Below are 23,378 nucleotides of genomic sequence, written 5' to 3'. Positions count from 1 at the left end.
CGCACTCCTCACAGACCTAGACGTCGTATCACCGAGTCTGGACTCCAAGTCGTGGTCTTTATGCTGCTTCTACGGTGGCGTCGATGGAGACGGTGTCGCGCCGCCACAGCCTAGCAGCCGGCCTAGGGCAGCTACCCTTGCCACCTCCACGACGGGCACGACTCCGGTGATGGGCCCTGGAATAGTTGCGGCGCCTTCACCGTCACCACGGCCTCCACGCCACGCACACCTCCCATGGCCGCGAGCAGAGGAGGGAGGCCGCGGTGCTCTTTCCTAGAGAAGGGACCCTCCGCGTGTTTGAGGACGCGGAGCAGGAGGCGTTGCGCTGCGCGGTGCGGCGGGCGTCTACTTCGGCGACGGCGAGGAGGACCCCGAGGATGGCTCCCGTCGCCTTCCCCCGTGCACTGGCGAGATGCAGAAAGAATGGGAAGGAAGGGGTAGGGGAGTGGTGGGGGATGGGGACAGGAGCAGGAGTGGGAGGCGCGAGCCGCGCGGTGGCGGGCGAGCGGACGGGGTGGAGGAGGTGGCGGTGGAGGGTGCGGAGGCTGATTGATTGATTGACTGACTGACTGATTGACTGGGGAATGGTTCACGGGTGCGAGGGCAATCGGCTTCGGTCGAGGCCGCGTCAGGGCCTTGGCGCGTGCGCCGTGCTCCGGCGAACAGAACCGCGACGGCTCCTGGCTGCGGTAGGGTTAGGCGAGATGTAGGTTACGGCGGAGCATCGGCGTTGGGCTCCTGCGAACGAGATGGGCGGCAGAAAGGAGATGGATGAGAGTCTAGGCGTGACCTACCGGTGAGCTTGATGGACGACAGCGGCAACGCAGTGGAGAGCGCGTGGACGTCTCGTGCAACGTGGGGTCGCTGGTGTAGACGATCGTAGCGCCGGCGTGGTGAAGATGTTCCGGCGGCGCCGGCGTTCTCCTCCTCCTAGTGCTTGGCTCCGGATACGGCGATGTTGTCGTCCTCATCTTCCTCTTCCCCAGCTCCTGCTCCTATTTTCTCCTTCTATACGGACTTGATCGGAAGCAAATGGGATGAGGGGGACTCGGTGGATCTGGTGCATGGTTAATAAGAAGGTTTTGATACTAATTACCATATAATAGGAGCAGCAATTTATGAACAAATTAGATTTGGGTGCAACAAAAGACAAGGCTGATAGTTTGTCCCATGCATTTTTTATTTCACATCCATGCCACATATATAATCATACAATATTCATTTCCTTTGATAGGAGAATACACGATTGGTTTCCATCTATAATAGTATCCATAATATAAATATCTTTAATAGAAAGCTACATAATTGATTCGATATATAGTGATTTATATGATTTTTTTTATAGGAAAGCATCATGTGATTACATCCCTACCATGCAAAGTTATGTGTATATTTAGAGAGATGAAAGGAAAATTCCACACCTCTGCCATTCTTCCCTCTCCAGAAAATCATTAGCTTTTCCAACTCACCATGTCTTCTCCTAAGTCGCCTACAAGCCCCACTGTCCAATGGTGCAGACTTACCCGTGGATCCAAGCAGCAGCATCATCGGCCATATTGATGTGTTGGACGTACTCAACTTCTCATCGATCTGCAGGCCCTGGGCATCGATCTGCAAGGAAAGTAATATGCGTGCTAAGGTTACATAAGGAAAGTAATTAATCAATTCTAAGTGAATAAGAAAAGTAAATAGAGAAATTTTAGGAAAAAATAATATACATGCTAATGTTACACAAGAAAAGTAATTAATCAATTCTAAGTGAATAAGGAAAGTAAATAGAGAAATTTTAGGAAAAAATAATATGCATGCTAGGGTTACACAAGAAAAATAATTAATTAATTCTAAGTGAATAAGAAAAGTAAATAGAGAAATTTTAGGAAAAAATAATATGCATGCTAAGGTTACACAAGAAAAGTAATTAATCAATTCTAAGTGAATAAGAAAAGTAAATACATAAATTTTAGGAAAAAATAATATGCATGCTAAGGTTACACAAGAAAAAAGTAATTAATCAATTCTAAGTGAATAAGGAAAGTAAATAGAGAAATTTTGGGAAAAATAATATACACGCTAAGGTTGCACAAGGAAAATAATTACTCAATTCTAAGTGAATAAGGAAAGTAAATAGAGAAATTTTAAAAAAATAATATATTTGCTAAGGTTTCACAAGGAAAGTAATAAGTGGGTACAAAGGTGGGTAAATAAAAATGCTTGGTGTAGAAAGTATTAACATTTTGGAGGAAATATTTTAGAAACGTTAAAATCATGGGTCTCCACATCTCCTATCAAATCTCTCGTGCTGACAAGTGAGACCTCTGTGAGAAGTAAGGTGGGTCTAATCTTGGTGAGAAAATTTTTTAATTCTTCATCCTTTATAGCATAGAAAATACGCGTAAATGTAAGTCAGGCTCTCCAATCTCCATGTGCTAGGCCGTCCTGATTGTTGGACCAATCAGCGCCTCCCGTCGGATATGCCACGGATCTTATGCTTCCTGCCGTCCACTCGCGATGCCTGATCGATCGCATGGAGGAAAGCAAGAGTTGAGGCAATAGAAAATTCTCTCTCTCTACTCTTCGATTCTCTGTGCTCTCCTATTTGTCTTCTCTCTTTGCGCTCTCTCTTCTGCGTTTTTCCCGCCGTGCGGTTTCTTCTATCCCTTCTCTCCACAGAAGCGGATACTCGGAGTCCGGCCACACGCCCACCATTTGCCTCCGTCGATCCTGATAGCAGCTGGAGCGCAGCAGCGCAGGTCCCCGGCGGGAGCTGGAGGTGCGCAGCCGGCTGCTTGCGCTCGCCGGCGGAGCGCGCGACCAGCGACGCTGCGCCTGGAGGTGAGTCGGGCCATTGCCCGATCCTCTGTCAGGCGGAAGGCCCGATCCACTCGGCCTGTTAAACCTCACTCGCATCCGACGGCTGGTATTGAGCGCGGCCAGGATCCGATGGTTAGCGGGTTAACGGGCGACATGGACCCGCTAACCGCCCGGAGAATGACTGTGGAATTGTGTTTAGAGATAAGTGGAGTATTCCGGTCAAAAGTCAACTGTATTTTGGTTCAATTTGTTCCGGCCATAGTACCTCTTGTTAGGATTAATTAGAATTAATTAATTAGTGATCAATAGACATCTCTTAGTATAGACACTTTTTCATGAATACGCACCTTTTGGGCTTGTCCCCTCAACAAGCAACTTCCCTTTGGGCTTGTGTATATCTCTGTACATATTCAATCAATACAATCATCAGTTCCATTTACATTCTACTGCAATACCTCTCCCATTATTTTCTGGTCAAGATGCAATAGTTTCCGGTTTAGGGGAATATTTTCCGGTCACGGCATAAATGCTGTTGGGGGTTTAATTGGTCTGGGCCTCTGGGGGCGTTGAATATAGAATTTTATTCAGGAAATGAGTATATATCATTTCTTCTTCAAAGCAGTGAGATCAACATTATTGCTTTTATTAGTCACTAGTTTAATGCCCGTGCATTGCGATGGAGCCAAAATTGTTTATAGTAGTAGTATTATTTACTGAGTGAACCAATAGAAAATAACAGCAATTAATCAACAATAATATCAACTCGCATAAATATTCCTTTGAGTGCACGTGAAACTAATATAAGAGACATCTACAAGGCTATAAACAAAAACTTCTAATTTTGAACGAAGAATTTTTTACACAAGCATAATATACAATGATTTGCTTGCCCTTAAAACAAAGACAGTGGCAATAAGTTTCACGATTCACACAAATATATCATCTTACTGAATTACTACAAAGAAAAAATAATACCAAAATATGATGCACACAAGTCATTTCTCAATGAAAATAGTTGCAGAAAGTCCTTGATATTAAACTTTGACCATCTTCCGTTTTATCGAGTATCCCCACAAATAGTTGCTGCCATACAACATAACACAGTGGTAGCACCTCCTATTAACCGTGTTTCAGAGCTAACCAAAAAGGAAGCACATGCATGCAAAATTGACTTAACGAAGAATATGCAGCCGTAGATAAAAAAAATATTCTAGATTATACGATCTGATCCCGAAGTGTTTTATATCAACAGGAGAGAGCATATATGAAAACTGCGTGCAACTCTATCAACATTGTTAGACAAATAATCTGGAGTCTACTATATGCATTGATCAGTTTTCGGCATGATCAACGAGCTCTAGACTGTTCTTGCGACCAACTCTATTAACATTTGGAGCCGTTTAGTTCTCAAAAATTTTTGGGGCAAAAATTTTGGCATCTTTTTCAATACTAATTAGGAATATTAAATATAAATTAATTATAAAACTAATTACACGGATGGACGGAAAATTGTGAGGCGAATCTATTAAGCCTAATTAATCTATCAATAGAGGTTGGTTACTGTAGCATGACATTGTCTAATCATTGTATAATTAGGTTCATTAGATTCGTCTCGCGATTTCACCCGTGGATTATGGAATGAGTTTTGTTAGTTATCCATATTTAATACTCTAAATTAGTGGTCAAACATTGCAAGTTACTGTAGCACGTGAAAAATTTTGGTAACTAACCGGAGCCATAATCTGGAGTCTACTATAGCTTGTTTTACATGGTCCAGCTGTCCGACGGTTCAACACAAGCTGTTGCGGGTTTAAAGTTTGGTTGAGTGGAGGGGAGGGCTTCACACCCTCTTGAATATTAATGTTGAAAATCATGTCAACGACCTCCAATCATGTCTCCGTCAAAATGATAAATGTGATTGTCAGTGGTGATAAAAGAGAGCTAGCATAGCATAGTCCAAGAGTGTTCGAGTGAACAATGAAATTATCCTTCAAATTATGTTCTAATGATATAGAATACACAAGCTGGTACCAGGTCTAAACTTGTCCGACCTCTTATATTTTTTCAGTGGATGACTTTGAAAATTAAAATTAAAAACATGGCATGTAGACTTATACTGACGTAGTGTTGTCGGTCGAAACCCACCGGCGAGCAGCGACAGGCAACACGAAGAGCCGGGAGATCGCCGGGGCGCTGGCAGGCACTGCTCCCTCGTCGACGGCCCGCAATTTCGTCACGCACCCGGAGGTTCCGTGGAAAACCGGGCGTGCCACCTGACCTATACCCGATCAGGAGGGTGCGAACGTGCTCCAAACAGTTTCCTGCGTACAAAGACACGTGTAAACATAAGTCCGAGCCGTGGTCGGCTCCCCGGGACGACTCTTGCATCGGCTTTAAAGAGCCGATCGAGTCCCGGTGTCAGATTGGATCTGATTGTATCCAGATATGATAAAATAAGCAAATAACTGTAAAACTGCTTCAATTAAATCTAGTCAATCCAACCCACGATGGTAAAAACTTCACTGCTAGATCGGAACATCCTACACGTGACTGGGCCTAATGAACGTAATAGATAACTAAACCAAAACCCAAAACAGAGGCCTAAGAACTAGCAAGAGCCGATTCCCGGAACAATCCCTATTAAGGCTAAGATAAAGCATATAGTACACCACCGGATCATCCAACCCGTTTGCAAGGCCTAACCTAGCAGATATTACGCCAACTCTTAAAGATAAGAGCAAACCATAACAGATTAGATCTACTAGACATAAAACAAGCAGGGTGTTGTCTCTGTGCGACTAATTCTATGCGACAAGAACTAGCATAAGATTGAAACATGACTGCACAGAGACAACGTGATATTCGTAGATGATAAGCAACGAAGCACAACGGATCTACTAAAAACCATGCTATGAACATCAGGATAACTAGCATTACTCGCCATAAAAAACGCTTCAGTACGAGTAATACCAAGGTAAAAGCAAGAACAACGCTGCCCTGATCGCAAGAAGCGATCAGGGCAACATGACGCTTACTTGGATGAAACCCTAGGATTAGGGGTGGCGATGCGCCGAGAGTTGTTGTTTGTGAGACGTGATGACGCCCCCTCTCTTCATGAATAACATAAGGTACATATTTATAGTCCGGAGACTTGGGAAACAATCTAAACTAATCTTGTCCCGATCGGACTCTATCTCTAATCTTAAACTAAATCTAAAGATACAATGGCCCATGTGGCCGAAATGCCCACGCAGGAGCCGATTTACAAGCCTTCTTCAATCTTCTGCTTTAAGCTCATCTTGCTTTCGGCCCATAAATTAATCCTGTTAATTTATGACGATAACACATAGCAAGTAATTGCAACCAATGCATGCCATTTCATAGTATAAGTAAAAATACTTTGTCTAGATAACAAATGGCACAAGCTCCAACCAAGGCTTGACGTTTAGTTTCTTCCCTAGTCCCTGTAGCCAACCATAAAAAAGATGGGCTACTCCAGTCGGACGAGTTATACATATTAAACGTGACCTCCACTAGTATCCAAATTATCCTAGCCATCTGACAATCAAAAAAAGATGTCGCAAGGACTCGTCTAGGTTGCAAAAGCAACACTTTAAACAACTCTTCCATCTTCTTCTAGCTACGTTATCTTTGGTTAGGATAACACCTTTTATTAAATACCACATAAAAACCTTAATCTTTAGGGGCAGATTAAGCTTCCAGATAACATGGTTTCACGGAACACCATCGTGACAGCTAGCGCCCTATACATAGACCACACTGAGAACTGACCATGTTGATTTACAGTCCATCTAAAAGTGTCTCTCCGATCAGTAAGCTGAATAAACATCACACACGCAACTAAATTATTGTGCGACCCTATTAGATTGTTTCCTATAAAGACCTTCTAAAAGAGACATTTAACGGAGTGGACCGTAGTACCATGTTTAACAGAAGCACTCTTTTTCCTGACTGTTATAAAGGGCGGGATACTGGTCTTTCAAAGGTGCATTCCCTAGCTTAGATATCCTCCGAGAACCTTACAGTAATGATATTTTACCATTGCAAAATGCCAAGTTCTAATAGTGGTCCCAGCCGCCGAGAGTAGCCATGTAGGCATTGTTGAATGTGGGGTGGTGTCCCTCATGATTGTCATGCAGAAAAAAGAAATTGGATTATGCCAGTCTGAGTGGGAAGTATCATCGTACAATTACCAAAACTGTAAACTATATAACCGAGCCGGAGGAGTGTCATGGTGATGACACTACTGTCACATTCCATGACACTCATCCTTCTCTCTTTTCTGTCATTTCAGAAAATTTAATATTCATGACACTCTCATTGATATTATAGCCTTAGAAGGAGGTTCATAATCATAGGCTCAGATTACCATGTAGAATAGTAAAAGGCTCTGCACCTGTGTATAACTGTATTCATCAATTAAAGGCTTACAAATAGGCAAGGTAACTGTTTAGATCCGCGGAGGGGGGCGATGCTGCCATCACCCCCGCCGCCGCCGCCGCCGCCCCCGCCGACCCGACCAGCCCCGGCCGGGCCGTCCACGCTTCCGCACCACGCCCTCGCCCCGTCTCCCCTACCCCTGCAACAGGTAAGGCCCTGTGTTGGGCGGATCTGGTCGAGCTATGGCCAGATTCACCACCGTCTCCGCCCAGATCTGGTCATCCCCTGCGCGACTCGGTGGAGTTCGTGCCGGCCACGCCATCGCCGAGCCCGAGCAGTGCCCCGACACCCTCGTTCGCGGATGTGGTCAGGCGCACTCCGCCCGCCTTCACGCCCGCCTTCACGCCGCCTTCACGCCGCGCGCACCAACCCCGTCCGTCCGCCATTACTCCAATGCAGAGTAACGCTGGTTGGCAGAGGAGGCCAGCTCGCACGCCTCCCCTGCGATCCCCTTGCTCCGCCAAGCCAGCCGGGCCGCGTCCATTCCATCAATCGCCGGAGCCTGGGTGGACTCGCGTGCTGCGCAGGCGGGGGCATTCAAACGCCTCGCCGCTGCTGGCTCGCAGCCGACATGACAACCGCGCCAGCGACACAACGACACGTCGAGCGGCGCATTCATGGTGGCCTGGCGCGCCGAAGCCACCTCCTCCGCGCCCTATCTCTGCGGCACTGCGGACATTCAAGGAGCGAACGGCGGGGCGTTGCTTCATCTGCCTAGCAACTGACCACCGGGCCGCCTACTGCCGTGACCCCATCAAGTGCTTCTGCTGCCGTCGCTTGGGGCACAAGGAGGCCCGCTGCCCGGAGCGCCGCGAGCGACAGACACCCCGCCGCCCACACCGTCCGGCTGCTTCGACCCCCAAACCGTGCCATCCCATTTCCGGTACTCCATATCTCCGACCCCGCCTTCGTTCTGCCAGTCCACCGCATCCGTGCTCGCAGGTGCAGAGCTCCCCGCCGCCGGCACGTCGTCCACGCACCCTCCCTCCGCCGCCGCCCCGTACCACGGCATCCAGGATGTCATGCCTGGGAGACCCCTGCACCAGGCCAGACGAGGAATACTTCTTCGTCCCCTCCTCCTTCGACCTTGAGCAGGAAATCAAGGAGTGGGAGGGCACCGCACTCGTCGTCATGGCTATGAGCGCGCCGGCCTCGACGGGGGTACGCGAGGTGGAAGACGTCATCCTCGACATGATGCGCTTGCACAGGGGCGATGTGGTCGTCTCCCGGCACCAGCCGCAGCCCTTCCTCCTCAAGTTTGCCAGCCGCCGCCGCGCGCAGGTGGCCGCCGAGATGCGCTGCATCAGGCACCACGGCATCATCCTCAACGTCCGGCCGTGGCAAAGCCTGGAGGCCGCACTGGGGGCGGCCATGTTCTTCCGGGTTCGCCTCTGCCTTGAGGGCATTCCGGTAGACGCCTGGAACCCGGAAATCGTGGAGCGGCTGATTGGCCGGTCCTGTGCGCTCGAGTGTATCGACACCGACCTGCTGCATCCGACGACACCAGGACTATCGATGTCTGGGCGTGGACGCCCAATCCAAGCAAGATCCCCAAGTGCTTGTGGATGGTCGTCACTGGTCGCGGGGATGCATCGTCGTCGGTTACAATCACCATGAAACCGCCGGCGCCATGGATGAAGGGCGCCCAGTTCCGGGTGCTGATCCATCTGGAGTGGATCCACGACTACACTTCTGCCTCTACCGATCACTTCGGGGAGGGCGGACTAGCTACGGCGGAACCTGAGCGGCGGAGGCTACCCTGGCATCATGGAGCCGTGGACGGCGAGCCAGCCCCGCAGGCAGAGTCCCCCCCTTCAACGTTCCGCCCCCGGTCTGGACGGTGCGCCAGGATCGGCGGGAGGAGGAGCTCCGGCGTGTGCGTCAGGGAGGCAGCAGCAGGCGGAGTGTCGCAGCCAAGGATGACTGCGCTCGCCAGCAGCCGCGGTACAACAACAACCGCCCCAAGCACACCTGGGAACCCTATCAGCGCCACGACGAGCACGACGACGACGGCAACCCCGGCGCCCATGGCTCCCGCAGACGTTCTATCCGCGGTGCCGGGAACGTGGGCCAGGAGCCGGTGTTCAGGGTGAGGGACCACTCCCCACCAAGGCACAACTGGGGCTCCGGCCACGACGGCAGGCGCCGCGACGCTTCCCCGCCGGCCCCGATCGACAAACTCATCACCATCCGCGACTTACGCGCGGAGAACGACGCCAGGCTCAGGTTCCTCTTCAGGGTGCAGGCGGCGTCGATGCAGGACGTGACAAACAATCTGATCAAGATCACTCCGTGAGGCTGAATCACGACCTAGTCATCCCGGCCATGAACAACTACATCAACAAGGCGCTGTGGCTTGCTGACAAGCTGGGAATCGATGACGAGCCCATCCCAGCTCCTGTTTTTGTTACAGGGAATGAAGCCTTGTCCAGCGGCAACGCGGTGGTGGTGGCTCCGGGGAACGGCGAGGCCGCTGGGTCTCCCCTGGAGCTGGCACAGTACGACGTCCCGGTGGCGGCAGCCTTCCAGAGGCTCAAACAGTACCTGCAGGCTGTTGAAGATGGTACTCCCTAGGCCATCACCATGGAGATGGTGGCTGGAGCACTGGATAGGATGCAGGCTGCGGCGGCCCAGGCGTCTGCGGACCTGCACCTCGCCTGCATCTCCGCGGGGCAGCCAGCATCGCCGGCGTCTGTCGTCCCTCCTAGCCCCACGGGGGAGGGGGAGAGGCAGCTGGCGGATGTCACACACGCCAACGCCGATGGCAACGACAACTCGGGCCTCGACGTCTTCTTCACCACGCCACCGCTGCCCGCAATCAGGCCGGGGCCAGAGGTACTGCGTCAGGTCCAGGTTCGACGCCCCAGGACTTACGACATGTCCAAGGTGCGTCGGAGTGCGCGGCTGGCCGCCAAGCTAGCAATGCCAGCGCTGAAGAAGGCACAGATCAGCATGTGCCACCAGCTTGGACTCATCGCTGATGAATGTGCACCGATCGAGAAGGCTCTGATCGACTACATCAACATGTACAAGGGGCCGCTGCCACAAGATGTTGTGGCAGCACTGTCCACCTTCTTCGGCATCCACGACGAGTTCGCGATTCAGCTGGACGAAGCGATGATGGGGCTGGAGAGCATCGGCATCGACAACGTCCAGGAGGTGATCAATGAAGCTGATGAATGATCGCGCGCCTGTGCGGCAACTGGGGGCTCGCCGGGAGTCGTCTCCACTGGAAACCTCCAAGATTGTGCTTTTGGACTACGTGTTTCGGCTTTGCTTCATCCCTTTCATGAACTATGTGTGTCTGAACCTCTCATCCAGCGCTATCACCATTTGCATCGTCGTACTGCTAAAATTCAAGTGCTATGTTCTGTTGTGCTGCTCAACTCCACCTCGCTTCATCGCTGCGGCCTGCATGAGTGACACTGATACAACATGATAGCGCCAAACTTGGATGTGCTGTGTTGGAATGTGCGAGGCTTGAACTCCACTGCACGCTGCATCACCGTCCACGAGCTCATGGCAGTGACACACTGTCATCTTGCTTGTTTCCAGGAAACAAAGCTAGCGTCCATTGATGGGGCCTTCGCGGCTTTTATTAGCGGCTACAAACTCAACAGCTACGCGCATAAGCCGGCACATGGCACTAGAGGCGGCATTCTACTGCTCTGGAATGACAACCTTTTAGACCTACGTGATATTGTGATCAGGCGATTCTCCGTAACAGCCAATGTCTCCATCATCGAGTGTGGGACTACCTTCTCCATCACGGTAGTCTACGGCCCGGCACGGGACACTCGCAAACAGGCGTTTCTGCGGGAGCTGCGAAACTCCAAACCGGCCGGGGATGTCGGGTGGCTTGTTTTGGGTGACTTCAACCTCATCTACCAAGCCAGAGACAAAAACAATCAGAACTTAAATTTGCGTAGAATGCGACAATTTCGTGCAGCGCTTTCCTTCTACGAGCTGAGAGAAATTCACCTCCAAAACCGGAAATACACGTGGAGTAACGACAGGAGGCGGCCCACCTTGGTAAGACTTGACCGGGTGTTCTGCAACGAGCGTTGGGACCTCGCTTTCGAGCAGCACGGCTTACAGGCGCTGGCCACGGCTCTCTCCGACCACTGCCCTTTAATGCTCTCCAGCCTTGCAGGGCCTAGAAGGCCGCGACCTTTCCGGTTTGAGAATTACTGGACAAGAATACCCGGGTTTCTTGACGAGGTGTGAAAGGTCTGGCAAAGGCCGTCACCACACTCGCAACCGATCCGAATCCTCCATTATAAGCTTTCTTGTACAGCGCGGCACCTGCGTAAATGGAGCCAATCCATATTGTCAGACGCAAAAAAGAAATTGGTCATGGCATTAGAAGTAATCAAAAGACTTGAAATTGCTCAAGAAAGCGGGACCCTTTCTGATGATGAGCTGACGCTTAGGCGGGGACTCAAACGACGGGTGCTGGGACTCTCGGTGATTGAAAGAACTAGGAAAAAACAAGTATCAAGAATCACAAACCTTAAGGAGGGGGATGCCAATACAAAGTTCTTTCACCAGAAGGTGAATGCCCGCCATAGGAAAAACAACATTCAACGTCTGCAACACCAAGGTGGATGGGCCACCACACATGAAGACAAGGCGGCGATAATACAGGACTACTTTGCGTCGGTAATGGGGCCGCCACCACCACAAGTTATGGACTTCAACTGGGAAATCCTAAACACTCAGCACTTTGAGCTCGAAATCCTAGCAGTCCCATTCAGCGAGGACGAGATTTTGAAGGCCGTTTCCCTCACACCCTCTGGAAAGGCGCCTGGGCCAGACGGGTTCACCGCGAACTTCTTCAAATCCTGCTGGCCAATCATTAGCGGTGATCTTATAACAGCGCTTATTACCTTCCATGACCTTCGTTGCTTGAACTTTGACCTCCTCAACACGGCGAATATTGTGCTACTTCCGAAAAAAGAAGGGGCAGACAAAATCGGAGATTATCGGCCGATCAGCCTCATTCATAGCATCGCGAAGCTGCTGGCAAAGATCTTGGCACTAAGGTTAGCTCCGGCAATGCAAGAAATCATCTCCAAGAGCCAGAGCGCCTTCATAAAAGGACGAAGCATCCACGATAATTTCATGTATGTGAGGAATATGGCGAGGCGATTCCACAAAAGCAAGACACCAATGCTACTTCTAAAGCTCGACATCTCGAAGGCCTTCAACTCGGTACGCTGGGAATACATCCTCTCACTAATGCAGCATATGGGTTTCCCGGCTAGATGGAGGGACTGGATCGCGGCCAGTTTCTCAATGGCATCATCGCAGGTCCTACTTAATGGCATTCCTAGACAGCATGTTGCTCATGGCAGAGGCCTGCGCTAGGGGGATCCACTATCACCCTTGCTATTCATTCTGGCAATTGACCCCTTGCAGCGTCTCCTCAGTCTAGCAACTGAGGCTGGGATCCTAACAAGGGTTGCAAGGAACCGCGCAAGACTACGGGTGTCCTTATATGCGGACGACGCCGTCATTTTTCTACGACCAATCAAGCATGAAGTGAGAGCCCTGAGCCAGCTGCTGAACCTCTTTGGGCAAGTTACAGGACTACAAACGAACATCCACAAGTCTTCGATCGCCGCAATTCGATGCGAGGAAATCAACCTTGACGACGTCCTTGCGGACTTCACAGCAGCTCGAGCGAGTTTTGCCATCAAGTACTTGGGGCTACCGCTGTCTGTCAGGCGCCTGCGGAAAGTTGACTTCCAACCGCTGATCGATAAAGCTGCAAGCCAGCTGTCTGGGTGGCGGGGTCGTAATATTTCACAAGCAGGTCGTGCGACTCTGACGAAATTGGTGCTCTCTTCGCAACCCGTTTACCTTCTGACAGCCTTAAACAGCACGAAGGAGGCACTGGAATCCATCGACAAGCTTCGCAAGAAGTTTCTTTGGGCGGGGGATGAAAATCTCACCGGGGGGAAATGCAAGATCAATTGGCGCACGGTGGCAAGGCCGACGGATTTGGGAGGGGCTGGCCTACTAGACCTAGAGAGTTTTGCCCGTGCGCTGCGTCTACGTTGGTTATGGCAGGAGTGGACGATGCCGGAGAAGCCTTGGGTGGGCATGGGCACACCGTGCAGTGAGACAGATAAATTACACTTCGCAGCCTCCACTGAGATTAGGATTGGAGACGGCCGGAAAGTTTGTTTCTGGGAATCAGCTTGGGTGGCCGGCCGGCGGCCAAGGGATATTGCGCCGGATCTTTACTCCGTATGCAAAAGGAAGAATAGCAAGTTGCATGAAGCATTGACAGACAACCGGTGGATCCGGGATCTCACGGTTGGCCCAAACTGCTGCCTGCATCACCTACAACAACTCATAGAGCTCTGGTTCACTGTCAGGGACACTAGCATTAATCCGGGCGTGGAGGACACAATCAAGTGGAAGTGGACGGCCAACGGGGAGTACACTACAGCCTCAGCATATCGGGCACAATTTCTGGGGTCAATCAAAACGGATATGCATCTACTCATTTGGAAACCATGGGCGCCACCAAAGTGCAAATTTTTTGCATGGCTCATTATCAAGAATAGAGTTTGGACGTCCGACCGGCTGGCAATCAGGGGCTGGCCGAGAAGCGATGTGTGCCCCCTCTGCCGCACTGAACCAGAATCGGCACATCACCTACTTGTCAAGTGCCGCTATACAAAACAAATGTGGAGGCTAATCGCTGATTGGCTAAACTGCCAGCAACTGCACCCAAGTGGGTGGGACAACACGTACTCGGTCAATGAGTGGTGGCATTTTATGGGAAAGCTTCGGAACGTTCCGAAGAGGGCTATTAAATCACTCCTACTGCTGGTAAACTGGGAGATTTGGAAGGAAAGGAACTCAAGAATTTTTTACCGTCGCGAGGTTTCGACTTTAACACTGTTGGGGAAAATTAAGGAGGAGGCAAGGATGTGGGGATTCGCAGGAGCCAGACACCTAGCGAGCTTCGTTGGTGACTAGCGGCCAGCCTGAGCCGTCCTATGTACAGTCTTTTGTGTCTTTTTTGTTTTGTAAAGGAACCTTCCGTGGTTCTCGCATGTACTCTCTTCTTTATTAATAGAAATAAGCACAGTCTGTGCTTGTTCGTTCAAAAAAAGGCAAGGTACATCCACAAGGTTTACAGAAGCCGTGGGACGTCCAACCAAACTCTCTCGCCACGAGCCCAGGGCTATCCACAGCGCTGCAACTATATGTCACTCGGGCTGCAAAATCCAAATCCATAGCCTGAAGCAGTTGGCCATCCATTGTTGAGCTATTTGTTAGTTTGTTTGGCCCAATAGCAGCTATAGCCTTCGAGGCCAAGCTTGGTGGGCCGTGGGCAGGTAGCAGTTATATACGAGATGTGCTTGCAGCAGTCCTGTAGTGGCTTTATTTTTTTTTTTACCTACACGAAGATACCACGTGACCCTTTACCTGACACCATTAAATGACCGACCAACCTTTTTTCCTTTCATTTTTTACTTTTGTCTTTATTCTAGTTTTCTCTTCCTTTTCGTGATACTAAGCTTTCATTTTCGCCTCCTTTTTATTTTTATATTTTATTTAAGAACTTGTTAATCATGTTATAGAATTTAAGTAAGTTGTGTACGAGTCATGTAGAGTTATTTAATAATTTATTATTTTTATATAAACTTATTTATCTATATGTAACTAATTTGTTCGTAACACCAAAATATTTGTTCGTTTTATAGCTTAAATTGTTCCGTAATATTGATGTATTTGTTCACAATAATTGTTTTTCATTATTTATCCTACACAATCAAATATTCACGAGGGGTAATATTCTGCTCTTTCTGTATTATTATTTGTTCGTTATGTTTAACTGTTTACAACAACAACAACATGGCCTTTTGTCCCAAGCGAGTTGGGATAGGCTAGAGATGAAACCCAAAAGATCCAAAGATCACGGTTCAAGCACGTTGATAGCTAGTCTCTAAGCTCTCCTATCTAAAACTAGCTCTTTAGAGATATTCCAATCTTTAAGATCTCTCTTAACCGACTTGTCCCAAGTCAGTTTAGGTCTACCTCTACCCTCTTTACCTTATCGACACACTTTAGAACCCCACTACGTACCGACGCCTAAGGAGGCTTCCGTTGGACATGTCCAAACCATCTCAACCGATGTTGGGTAAGTTTTTTCTCAATTGGTGCCACCCCTACCCTTTCCCGAATAATTTCGTTTCGGACTCTATCCCTTCTTGTGTGCCCGCAAGACCACCGCAACATCCGCATCTCTGCTACACTCAGTTGCTGGACATGTCGCCTTTTTGTAGGCCAACATTCAGCACCATATAACATCACCGGACGAATCGCTGTCCTATAGAACTTACCTTTTAGTTTTTGTGGCACCCTCCTGTCACAGAGGACGCCAGAAGCTTGACGCCACTTCAACCAGCCAGCTGAGATTCTATGCCTAACATCTTCATCAATGTCACCATTCTTTTGTAGCATCGATCCTAAATACCGAAAAATATCCTTCTGGGCCACCACTTGCCCATCGAGACTAACGTCTCCACCGTCATGCCTAGTCGCGCTGAAATCGCACATCATGTACTCGGTCTTGGTCATACTAAGTCTGAACCCTTTCGACTCTAACGTGCGTCTCCACAACTCTAACTTTCTATTAACCCATGCCATACTCTCGTCAACTAGCACAATATCATCAGCAAAGAGTATACACCAAGGGATATCATCTTGTATGTTTAACTGTTTGTTCGTAGAAAATAATTATTTGTTCATGTTGCTAAAATATTTGTTCCCAGTAGCCAAAATTCATTATTAAGTACAAAAAATATTTTTTAAAAAATATCATGAAAATATAGATACGTGTGGTCTTGTTTTGAAGATCTTATCGTAGGAAGATAATGGTGCAATCCAAATTTAATTTGGATACACGTTGAAGATCTATAGTTTTTAAGTTCTAAACTTTTTTGAATGTGGGTGACATCACTAGTTTTATCTTTTTGGCATGCATGCACGACTGTTCTCTATCTTGAACTAGTATTTCTTGGGATGGTAGCCCATTAACCACACGTGGTAAGTATTTTTTTCATGTGATGGTTGGTGGAACCATCACCTGAAGTGATGCATATATAGCCCATTAACCATGCGTGGTAAGTATTTCTTCATGTGATGGTTGGTGGAACCATCACGTGAAGTGATGCATATATAGCCGCTCCCATCCAGCGGCCTCTAATAAACAACATTTTAGCATACGCCGGATTTCTGCAGATATAGAGTTTGACTAGCGCATGTTAAGAGCTGTTTGGATCCAAGGGGCTAAACTTTAGCCCACTTGATTAGCGCTCATTAGCTTATATTTAATCTTATTAGCACATCTAGAGATAAACTTTAGTACCCCTGTTTTAGCTCATACAGATACCCCCTAAGTGACACCGCTTATGTAAATCTTGGAGAGAATTGCCTATTTGACACTAGAAAAAAAAAATAAGATTTGCTCATTTGACACTGAGATCTTACCTATCTGTCTGTAACGAACATGACACCATTTATGCCATTTCAAGTGATTTTGGTGATCGAATGACAACGCAATCAATGGGACTAATGCTTTTGTTAAGTGAACATTTCTAGATCCCAGGGATGAAGTAAAAAGGTCATACAAAGCAATACACGAAGAATGAACTCAAAGAAACGCTGAATTGGATGAGTTCTGCAGAAAACAGCAGCACTGGAAGAACCGATGCCTGTAGCATCAGTGCATCCGATGGTTGTCGGAAGTTCCGACGCCCTGGCATCGGTGCAAGTCTGAGCACCAAATGGAGATCAAGCGAAGACCAAGTCAAGACTGACAGGTCACCGGTTGAACCGACGACGTAAAGTTAGGCATCGGTGCATTGGATGTACTATATTCCAGAGACGATGTCAAGCACACAGGAGCCAAGTCTTCGGCACCGGTTCAACCGATGGTGCATCGGAGCATGGCGTTGATGCAATGACATCAGCAGAAGTGGGAGGTCCAACGGCTAGTCATGGCGCTGTGTGTGACCGGTTTGACCGACGCCCTATGCATCGGTTCAACCGGTGGTCCCTGGAGGCACTTCAACTGTGTCAAGAAGCCAACGGCAATTTCAGTTGCTGTGAGTGACTGGAAATTCCGACGTCTCTACACCGGATGCCTACGCAGAAAACTGGCCAACGGCTAATAACGGCTCTCTTGAGTTGGTAGCCTATATATATGTGTTCCCCCGGCCATTTGAAGTTTGTTGGAGTCGCAAGACATCTCATACACACCCAAAAATACCTCCAAACCATACAAGAGCTCATTGATCATATCCTTAGGTTTTAGCACTAGCTTTGTAAAGTGTGAGTGCTAGATTAGCTCTTGAGTGAGTGAACAAGCAATGTTGAGATCCTTGTGGCTGGTTCTAGAGTGAACCACATTTGTATTACGGTGCGCCGGCCCCTTGGAGCAATTGGTGGCTCGCCGGCAAGTCAACGACCCTCCGGCTTGGTGTGGAGCGGCGTCGATGATATTGTGCGGGGGACGGAGACCCCTCCTTCGTGGACAATCTCCCTTAGTGAAAATCGGGATCAAGGTGACCGTGATTATGTTCACGGAAGAGACTTGATTGCCGGAAAGCGATACTCTTCGTGAGTGCTTCAACAACGTGGAGGTAGGGGTGCCTTTGTGGCAATCCGAACCACGGGATAAATCCTCGTGTCGAGAGTTCGCTTCCTCTCATCCCTCTCTTTAAGCTTCCGCATTTCATATTGCAACTTGTGTGCCTTTGCCTTAGTGTAGTATCTTGCTAGGATTGGCTATAGGTTGCAAAACTCTTTTGGGTTACACACTAAGGTGAACCATAGTTGCACATCTAGGTAGCTTGATTTAGTTTAAGCTTTGTGCAAACTAGTTGGAGCTATAGATTAAGGTTTTTAGAGTGCATAATTCACCCCCTCCCCCTCTTAGGCTAGAGCACCCGATCGCTTTCACTGTCCCTAAGTTAAAATTTTGTTGCCTATTTGACACTTCCATGACTTCTGTTAGCTTCCACCGTTAGAGGCATGAGCCAGGCAACGGAAAAAGACAACGATGCCCTTCTATAGAAGTTTGAGATAATTTTGACTTGATCCTGGTAGCTCTCTGTGAAAGAACCAAATAGATATCATTTTTCCACTGATGGATATCATTTTCTCTGTGGAAGTCACCACTGAAGAACCAAATAGAATTGGCTGAAAGCGAGCCCAGTACTAACAGCCACGGATGAATGCTCCGTTTTCTGTCAGTGTATTATCATATAGAGGTAACGTTAGGGGTGGTAATGGGTCATGGCCCTAATGCTCTCTTCACAATCCTACTTGGCCCTTAATTTTTTTAGCTCAAAATTGAATAAGATTAGAATCCAACCCTTTTAAGATCCGGCCCTTAAATTATTTAGACAAAATTAAAGCCATTTACCACCCGTAACGTGCAAGACGTCACAGAACCTGTGTAGCTTAGCAACAACTGCCGGAGATCAGTATGTGTAGACTATGGGCACGCCAACAGCTATTTCAGCTCCAACCCATGTGCAACCAAAGAGTTTGTTCTCTCGTATTAAAAATAAATAGAGTTTGTTCTCCCCAGTTCTTTCCACCTAAATTGTTCTCTCTCTAGATCTGTGGTCGACTAGTCCACGGTTCCGGTACATTAGGTCAGCACTGGTACCTTGCACATTTATCTTCTTTACTGTATGTTCCTGAAAATCAAATACTAGCTCCATCCCTGTAAACTTTCAGGATGAGTGTATATGCAGGCCGGATTGTGCACACAAGACTACAGTCCAAGGACTTCAATGATGTCCAGAAGAAATTAAATATTCCAAGCTGATCTGATAGGTCCATACCAATGAAAACGTTTCCTGAACTGGCCAACTAGCTGGCCATCCAGGAACAGGTACCAAAACAATGTTCAGATCAGATGAGAAAGAAGAGCATCAAAAAAAGTTCAGAACAAAGTGTGGAAAATCGACCCTATGAGGATTAACATCTCTAGCAAATCCAAGCTGAGTCAGCCAGTACTAACACCTGATGCTAAAGGAGACACATGCTGAAAAAAATTAAAGACGATGACTGTCATCATGAGAAGCAGCGCAGTACTGCACGTACATAAGAGATAAGACTACATTTTGCAGAACAACAATAGTGAGCCTTTAACCTGACAAATGCCCAATAGACACCACTAACCTTATCACATTGATCCCCTAGTATACCAAGCAGCCAACCACCAACGGAGGGTGAACATGCCTCTACCACTGTACCTAATCTTGCCGGTCAGAGATCGAGGAGGCCGCCGCTGCGGTCGACTGATGGCTAGCCGAGGTACACGTGGACGCCGACGGCGAGGAGCAAGATGGCGATGAGGGTGAAGTAGATGATGGCGTGGATGAGGATGGAGAGGCCGCTGGTATGGAAGTTGCCGAACTCGATGATCCGGCCCTTCCCAGGGATCTGGAACAGCAGGCCCGGGGAGAGGAGGATGAACAGCACCAGGCCGATGAACACCGGCGCCCAGTCCGCCATGATCTCCGACCAACGACGGCCTCCACTCCACCGTGTGTGCTCTCAGCTCCTGCTCCTCCTGATTGGTTTGGTATGGCGTAGGACCAGTGGGGGAGAGTGGCAGGAGGAGCGTGAGGGTAATATATAGTGGCCTTTTGGTAGGGAATGACTAAATTGGAGGGCAAATAGGATGGTGGGTGCATGTGTGTGAGTGGGAGGGTGATCCCGTGTGGCTGTAGGGAGGGTTGGCCATGGTGTGGGTTTCTTACTCTCCTTCCTAAGGAGCCTTGTTGTGTGGTTTCGAAACACCGCTGAACGAAGTGAAGTCGATTGTGATAAAGGGGCATGTTAAAATTGAAACATTGACGTAGCTATAAATTATGTATACATGTGAAAATTGATGCCGTGTGAATACATTGCAAGGTTGAAGCGGAAAGAAGGTTGAAGCTTAGTCTTCTAATTTTCTTTATTTATTGATTTCTTTCTTGTATTTGTGAAATTCATCATTTAAAGTTTAGAGTCTAAGAACTTTTTTGACATGTGAACGATCAAGGGCGGGATTTTTTTCATAATGTAAAAAAATGTATATATGGCAATAAATCAAAGTTAGTTATGCAAGTAGTGCTCATCTTTGTGCTTTATTGACATACATATAACTGTCGTCGGTACTTTTTTCCAAGTTTTCATAGGGGGTGTTTAGGAACAGGGACTTCAAAAAAGTCCTAGGGACTTTTTAGTATTTAGAAGTATTAAATAAATATTAATTATAAAACTAACTGCAGAACCCTGGGGCTAAACTGCGAGACGAATCTAATGAGGTATCTTAATCTATGATTAGCGAATGGTTACTGTAGCATCACTGTAGCAAATTATGAATTAATTAGGCTCATTAGATTCGTCTCGCGAAAAAGCACTCAGCTGTCAAAAAACATTTATAAACAGATTTTATTTAATACTATAAAATAGTAAAATTCCTTTTGATGTGATAGGGACTTTTGAAAAAAGTCCTGGAACCAAACAAGACCATAGTAATGTATCGTTATCCAAGAGAACGTCACTTTGAAGTTGCATGGCTTTTTACGGATGTCGTGGCAAGCTGTTACATCGATCATGCTTGTTGGCTCTTTTTCAAGGGATCATCTGTCAGGTGATGATCATGTTAGTTTGGTTGTCCTATCAATCCCCTTCAAGGTAGCAATGGAAAGGCACTTCTTTTGATTCTGGTTCAAGATAGAATCTCATTAACCTAATATATACACTGGCAATTATTTACCATTTAGTTCTTACTAGCTGCTTATTATTAACCTAATATCTAACTTGATGTTGACTTCGTCAGTTATGAACTGATCCACTCCTAGTATCCAACCTAATTAAGTAATAATTTGTTTACCTTATGGTACAAGGAGGCTTCAATTTCCACAATTTTTTTTCTTGAAATGTAGGAGAGTTGTGCTTCTTTGTATTAAGATTGAAGAAAACAGTTCTGAGTTACGCAATTTCAGCAAATGAATAATGTGCAACCATAAAACTGTAGGTGGACTTGGAAAGGAAAAAAGATTCAGATGAGGTGGAGAAAAAAGAGCTATGAATGTGTGATGGGAAATTGGTATGTGGCACATCCCCAAATGGTGATTTTGTGCACAGCACACTCCACTCTTTGAAATTGCGCACAACACACTCCATTCTTTGATTTTTGTCTCCAACACACCACAGCACATAAAAGGTCTTCTTTGCCCTTGCAAAAACCGGGTCCACCCGTCAGCTCTCTCCCTCTCCCCCTTCCTCCTTCCCCTCTACAAGCCGCGCATGCGCCGTCCCCGGCGGAGCTCGAGAATCCCGGCGGCGGCGGAACCTCGGGTCCCAGGCGGAGCTCGAGAATGACGACGGCGGAGGCCATGGCGGCACGACGGCCCTCTCCACCGCGCGGTGGAGGAGGCGTCCGCGGCACCAGGGCGGCATCGCGGAACCGCCCGCGCGCGCGCCCACGCGGTGGCCATGGCGGGGTGGCCTCCGCCGGCGGCCCTCCCACCTCCCTCTGCCGGATTCGGAAGTCCGCCGCACCGGCGGCAGGGGCCCCTCCTCTCCACCTCGAGCGCGCCGGGCAGGGGCCCCTCTCCGGCGGCCTCGAGCTCCGCTGCGCTAGGAAGAGGGCGGGACCGGGGTCCGCGGCACTAGGGCGGCACCGCGGAACCGCCCGCGCGCGCCCACGCGGTGGCCATGGCGGGGCGAGCTCCGCCGACGACCCTCCCACCTCCCTCTCCCGGATTCAGAGGTCCGCCACGCCGGCAGCAGGGGCCCCTCCTCTCCACCTCGAGCGCGCCAGGCAGGGGCCCCTCTCCGGCGGCTTCGAGCTCCGCCGCGCCGGGGAGAGGATGGGGCCGGGGGCAAGCACCGCAGCCGCGCACGTAGGAGGGCCGGCGAGTCAGCAGCGCGTGGGCATGGCTCCGGCAGCGGCCTCCTCCTCTCTCTGTGTGTCCTCTCTCTGCCCTCTCGGCCGGCGAGCTTGCAGGACGGCGAGCGGCGGCCGGTGCCACGCGGTGCAGTAGCATTGGGCAGAGCGGCGGAGCGGAAGGAGAAAGGAGGAGAGGGAGAGAGCTGACGGGTGGGCCCGGTTTTTGTAAGGGCAAAGAAGTCCTTTTATGTGCTGCGGTGTGTTGGAGACAAAAATCAAAAAATGGAGTGTGCTGTTCACAATTTCAAAGAGTGTAGTGTGCTGTACATAAAATCACCATTTGGGGATGTGCCACAGACCAATTTCCCATGTGTGATAGGGGATTGTGATCCTCTGTGGTTGCTAGGAGGATTTGCATGGCGTGCAGTGTTTCTGGCATGTTATTACGATATTAGTTTTGCTATATAGGCATGCTTTTTTGTGCTATATTTGACGTGTGGATGTTGGTATATTTCCTGGTTTAGTTCTTGCAGCTCATTGATCTTTCCTGGTTTTGCAACGGGTATCACAATTTAACAGAACTCAACTTTACTTTCGAGTCTTACTAATGTGCTGCTTACAATACTTTTCGACATTCCACAGTACAGAAGATCATTTGAATGACATGAATCACAACCCAATGTCCTATGCACTTCAACCAAGCAAGTTGTAGAAGATGAACCAGGTGAGGTCACTACAAGAAAAGTGGGCATTAGTACCGGGCGGAAAACTCTGGTTAGTACCGGTTTCTCACCCGGTACCGCCCGATCGGTACTAAATGTGTTTGCATTTAGTACCGGTCGGGCGGACCGGTACTAAATAGTACATTTAGTACCGGTCACCAATACCAGCCGGTACTAAAGAAATTGTGGCACAAAAAAAAATTAAATTGCTTCTCCCGCTTCTCATCCTTCTCTCTCCTCTCGCTTTTCTTTCTACCACCGTCTGCATTCTCTTTCTCATCTATTCTTCGAGAATCAAGAACCAAGAAAAAAGATACGCAGATGCGGTGGGAAAAAAACTGAGAGCGGAAAGAAATAGGTGAGGAGCCCGAAAAACTTCATTTGGATTACAACACGAGACTCAAGAGTAAAAGACAAATTATACAACAGGAGAGATTCAACCAGAACAGATTCAA

At 48.5% G+C, this 23,378-nt stretch overlaps 2 protein-coding genes across 2 annotated transcripts; one reads left to right on the top strand and one right to left on the bottom strand.

Moving 5' to 3' along the window:
• Window positions 1–19,266: 19,266 nt before the first annotated feature.
• On the bottom strand, window positions 19,267–19,936 carry LOC120644373. The gene has a single exon (XM_039920994.1). It carries the CDS (start codon window positions 19,828–19,830, stop codon window positions 19,621–19,623), a length of 210 nt encoding a protein of 69 aa, XP_039776928.1. The 5' UTR covers window positions 19,831–19,936; the 3' UTR covers window positions 19,267–19,620.
• Window positions 19,937–21,686: 1,750 nt separating this feature from the next.
• LOC120645620 lies at window positions 21,687–22,355 on the top strand. The gene has a single exon (XM_039922393.1). It carries the CDS (start codon window positions 21,687–21,689, stop codon window positions 22,353–22,355), a length of 669 nt encoding a protein of 222 aa, XP_039778327.1.
• Window positions 22,356–23,378: the final 1,023 nt, after the last annotated feature.

The sequence above is a fragment of the Panicum virgatum genome, chromosome 8K (assembly GCF_016808335.1).
Source record: "Panicum virgatum strain AP13 chromosome 8K, P.virgatum_v5, whole genome shotgun sequence".
Classification (NCBI taxonomy): Eukaryota; Viridiplantae; Streptophyta; class Magnoliopsida; order Poales; family Poaceae; genus Panicum; species Panicum virgatum.
This window is presented reverse-complemented; position numbering and strand designations above follow the sequence as displayed.

Bases quoted from the DNA above. Each gene is read 5' to 3' on its own strand.
- LOC120645620 (XM_039922393.1), top strand. From the start codon at position 21,687: ATGACGACGGCGGAGGCCATGGCGGCACGACGGCCCTCTCCACCGCGC.
- LOC120644373 (XM_039920994.1), bottom strand. From the start codon at position 19,830: ATGGCGGACTGGGCGCCGGTGTTCATCGGCCTGGTGCTGTTCATCCTC.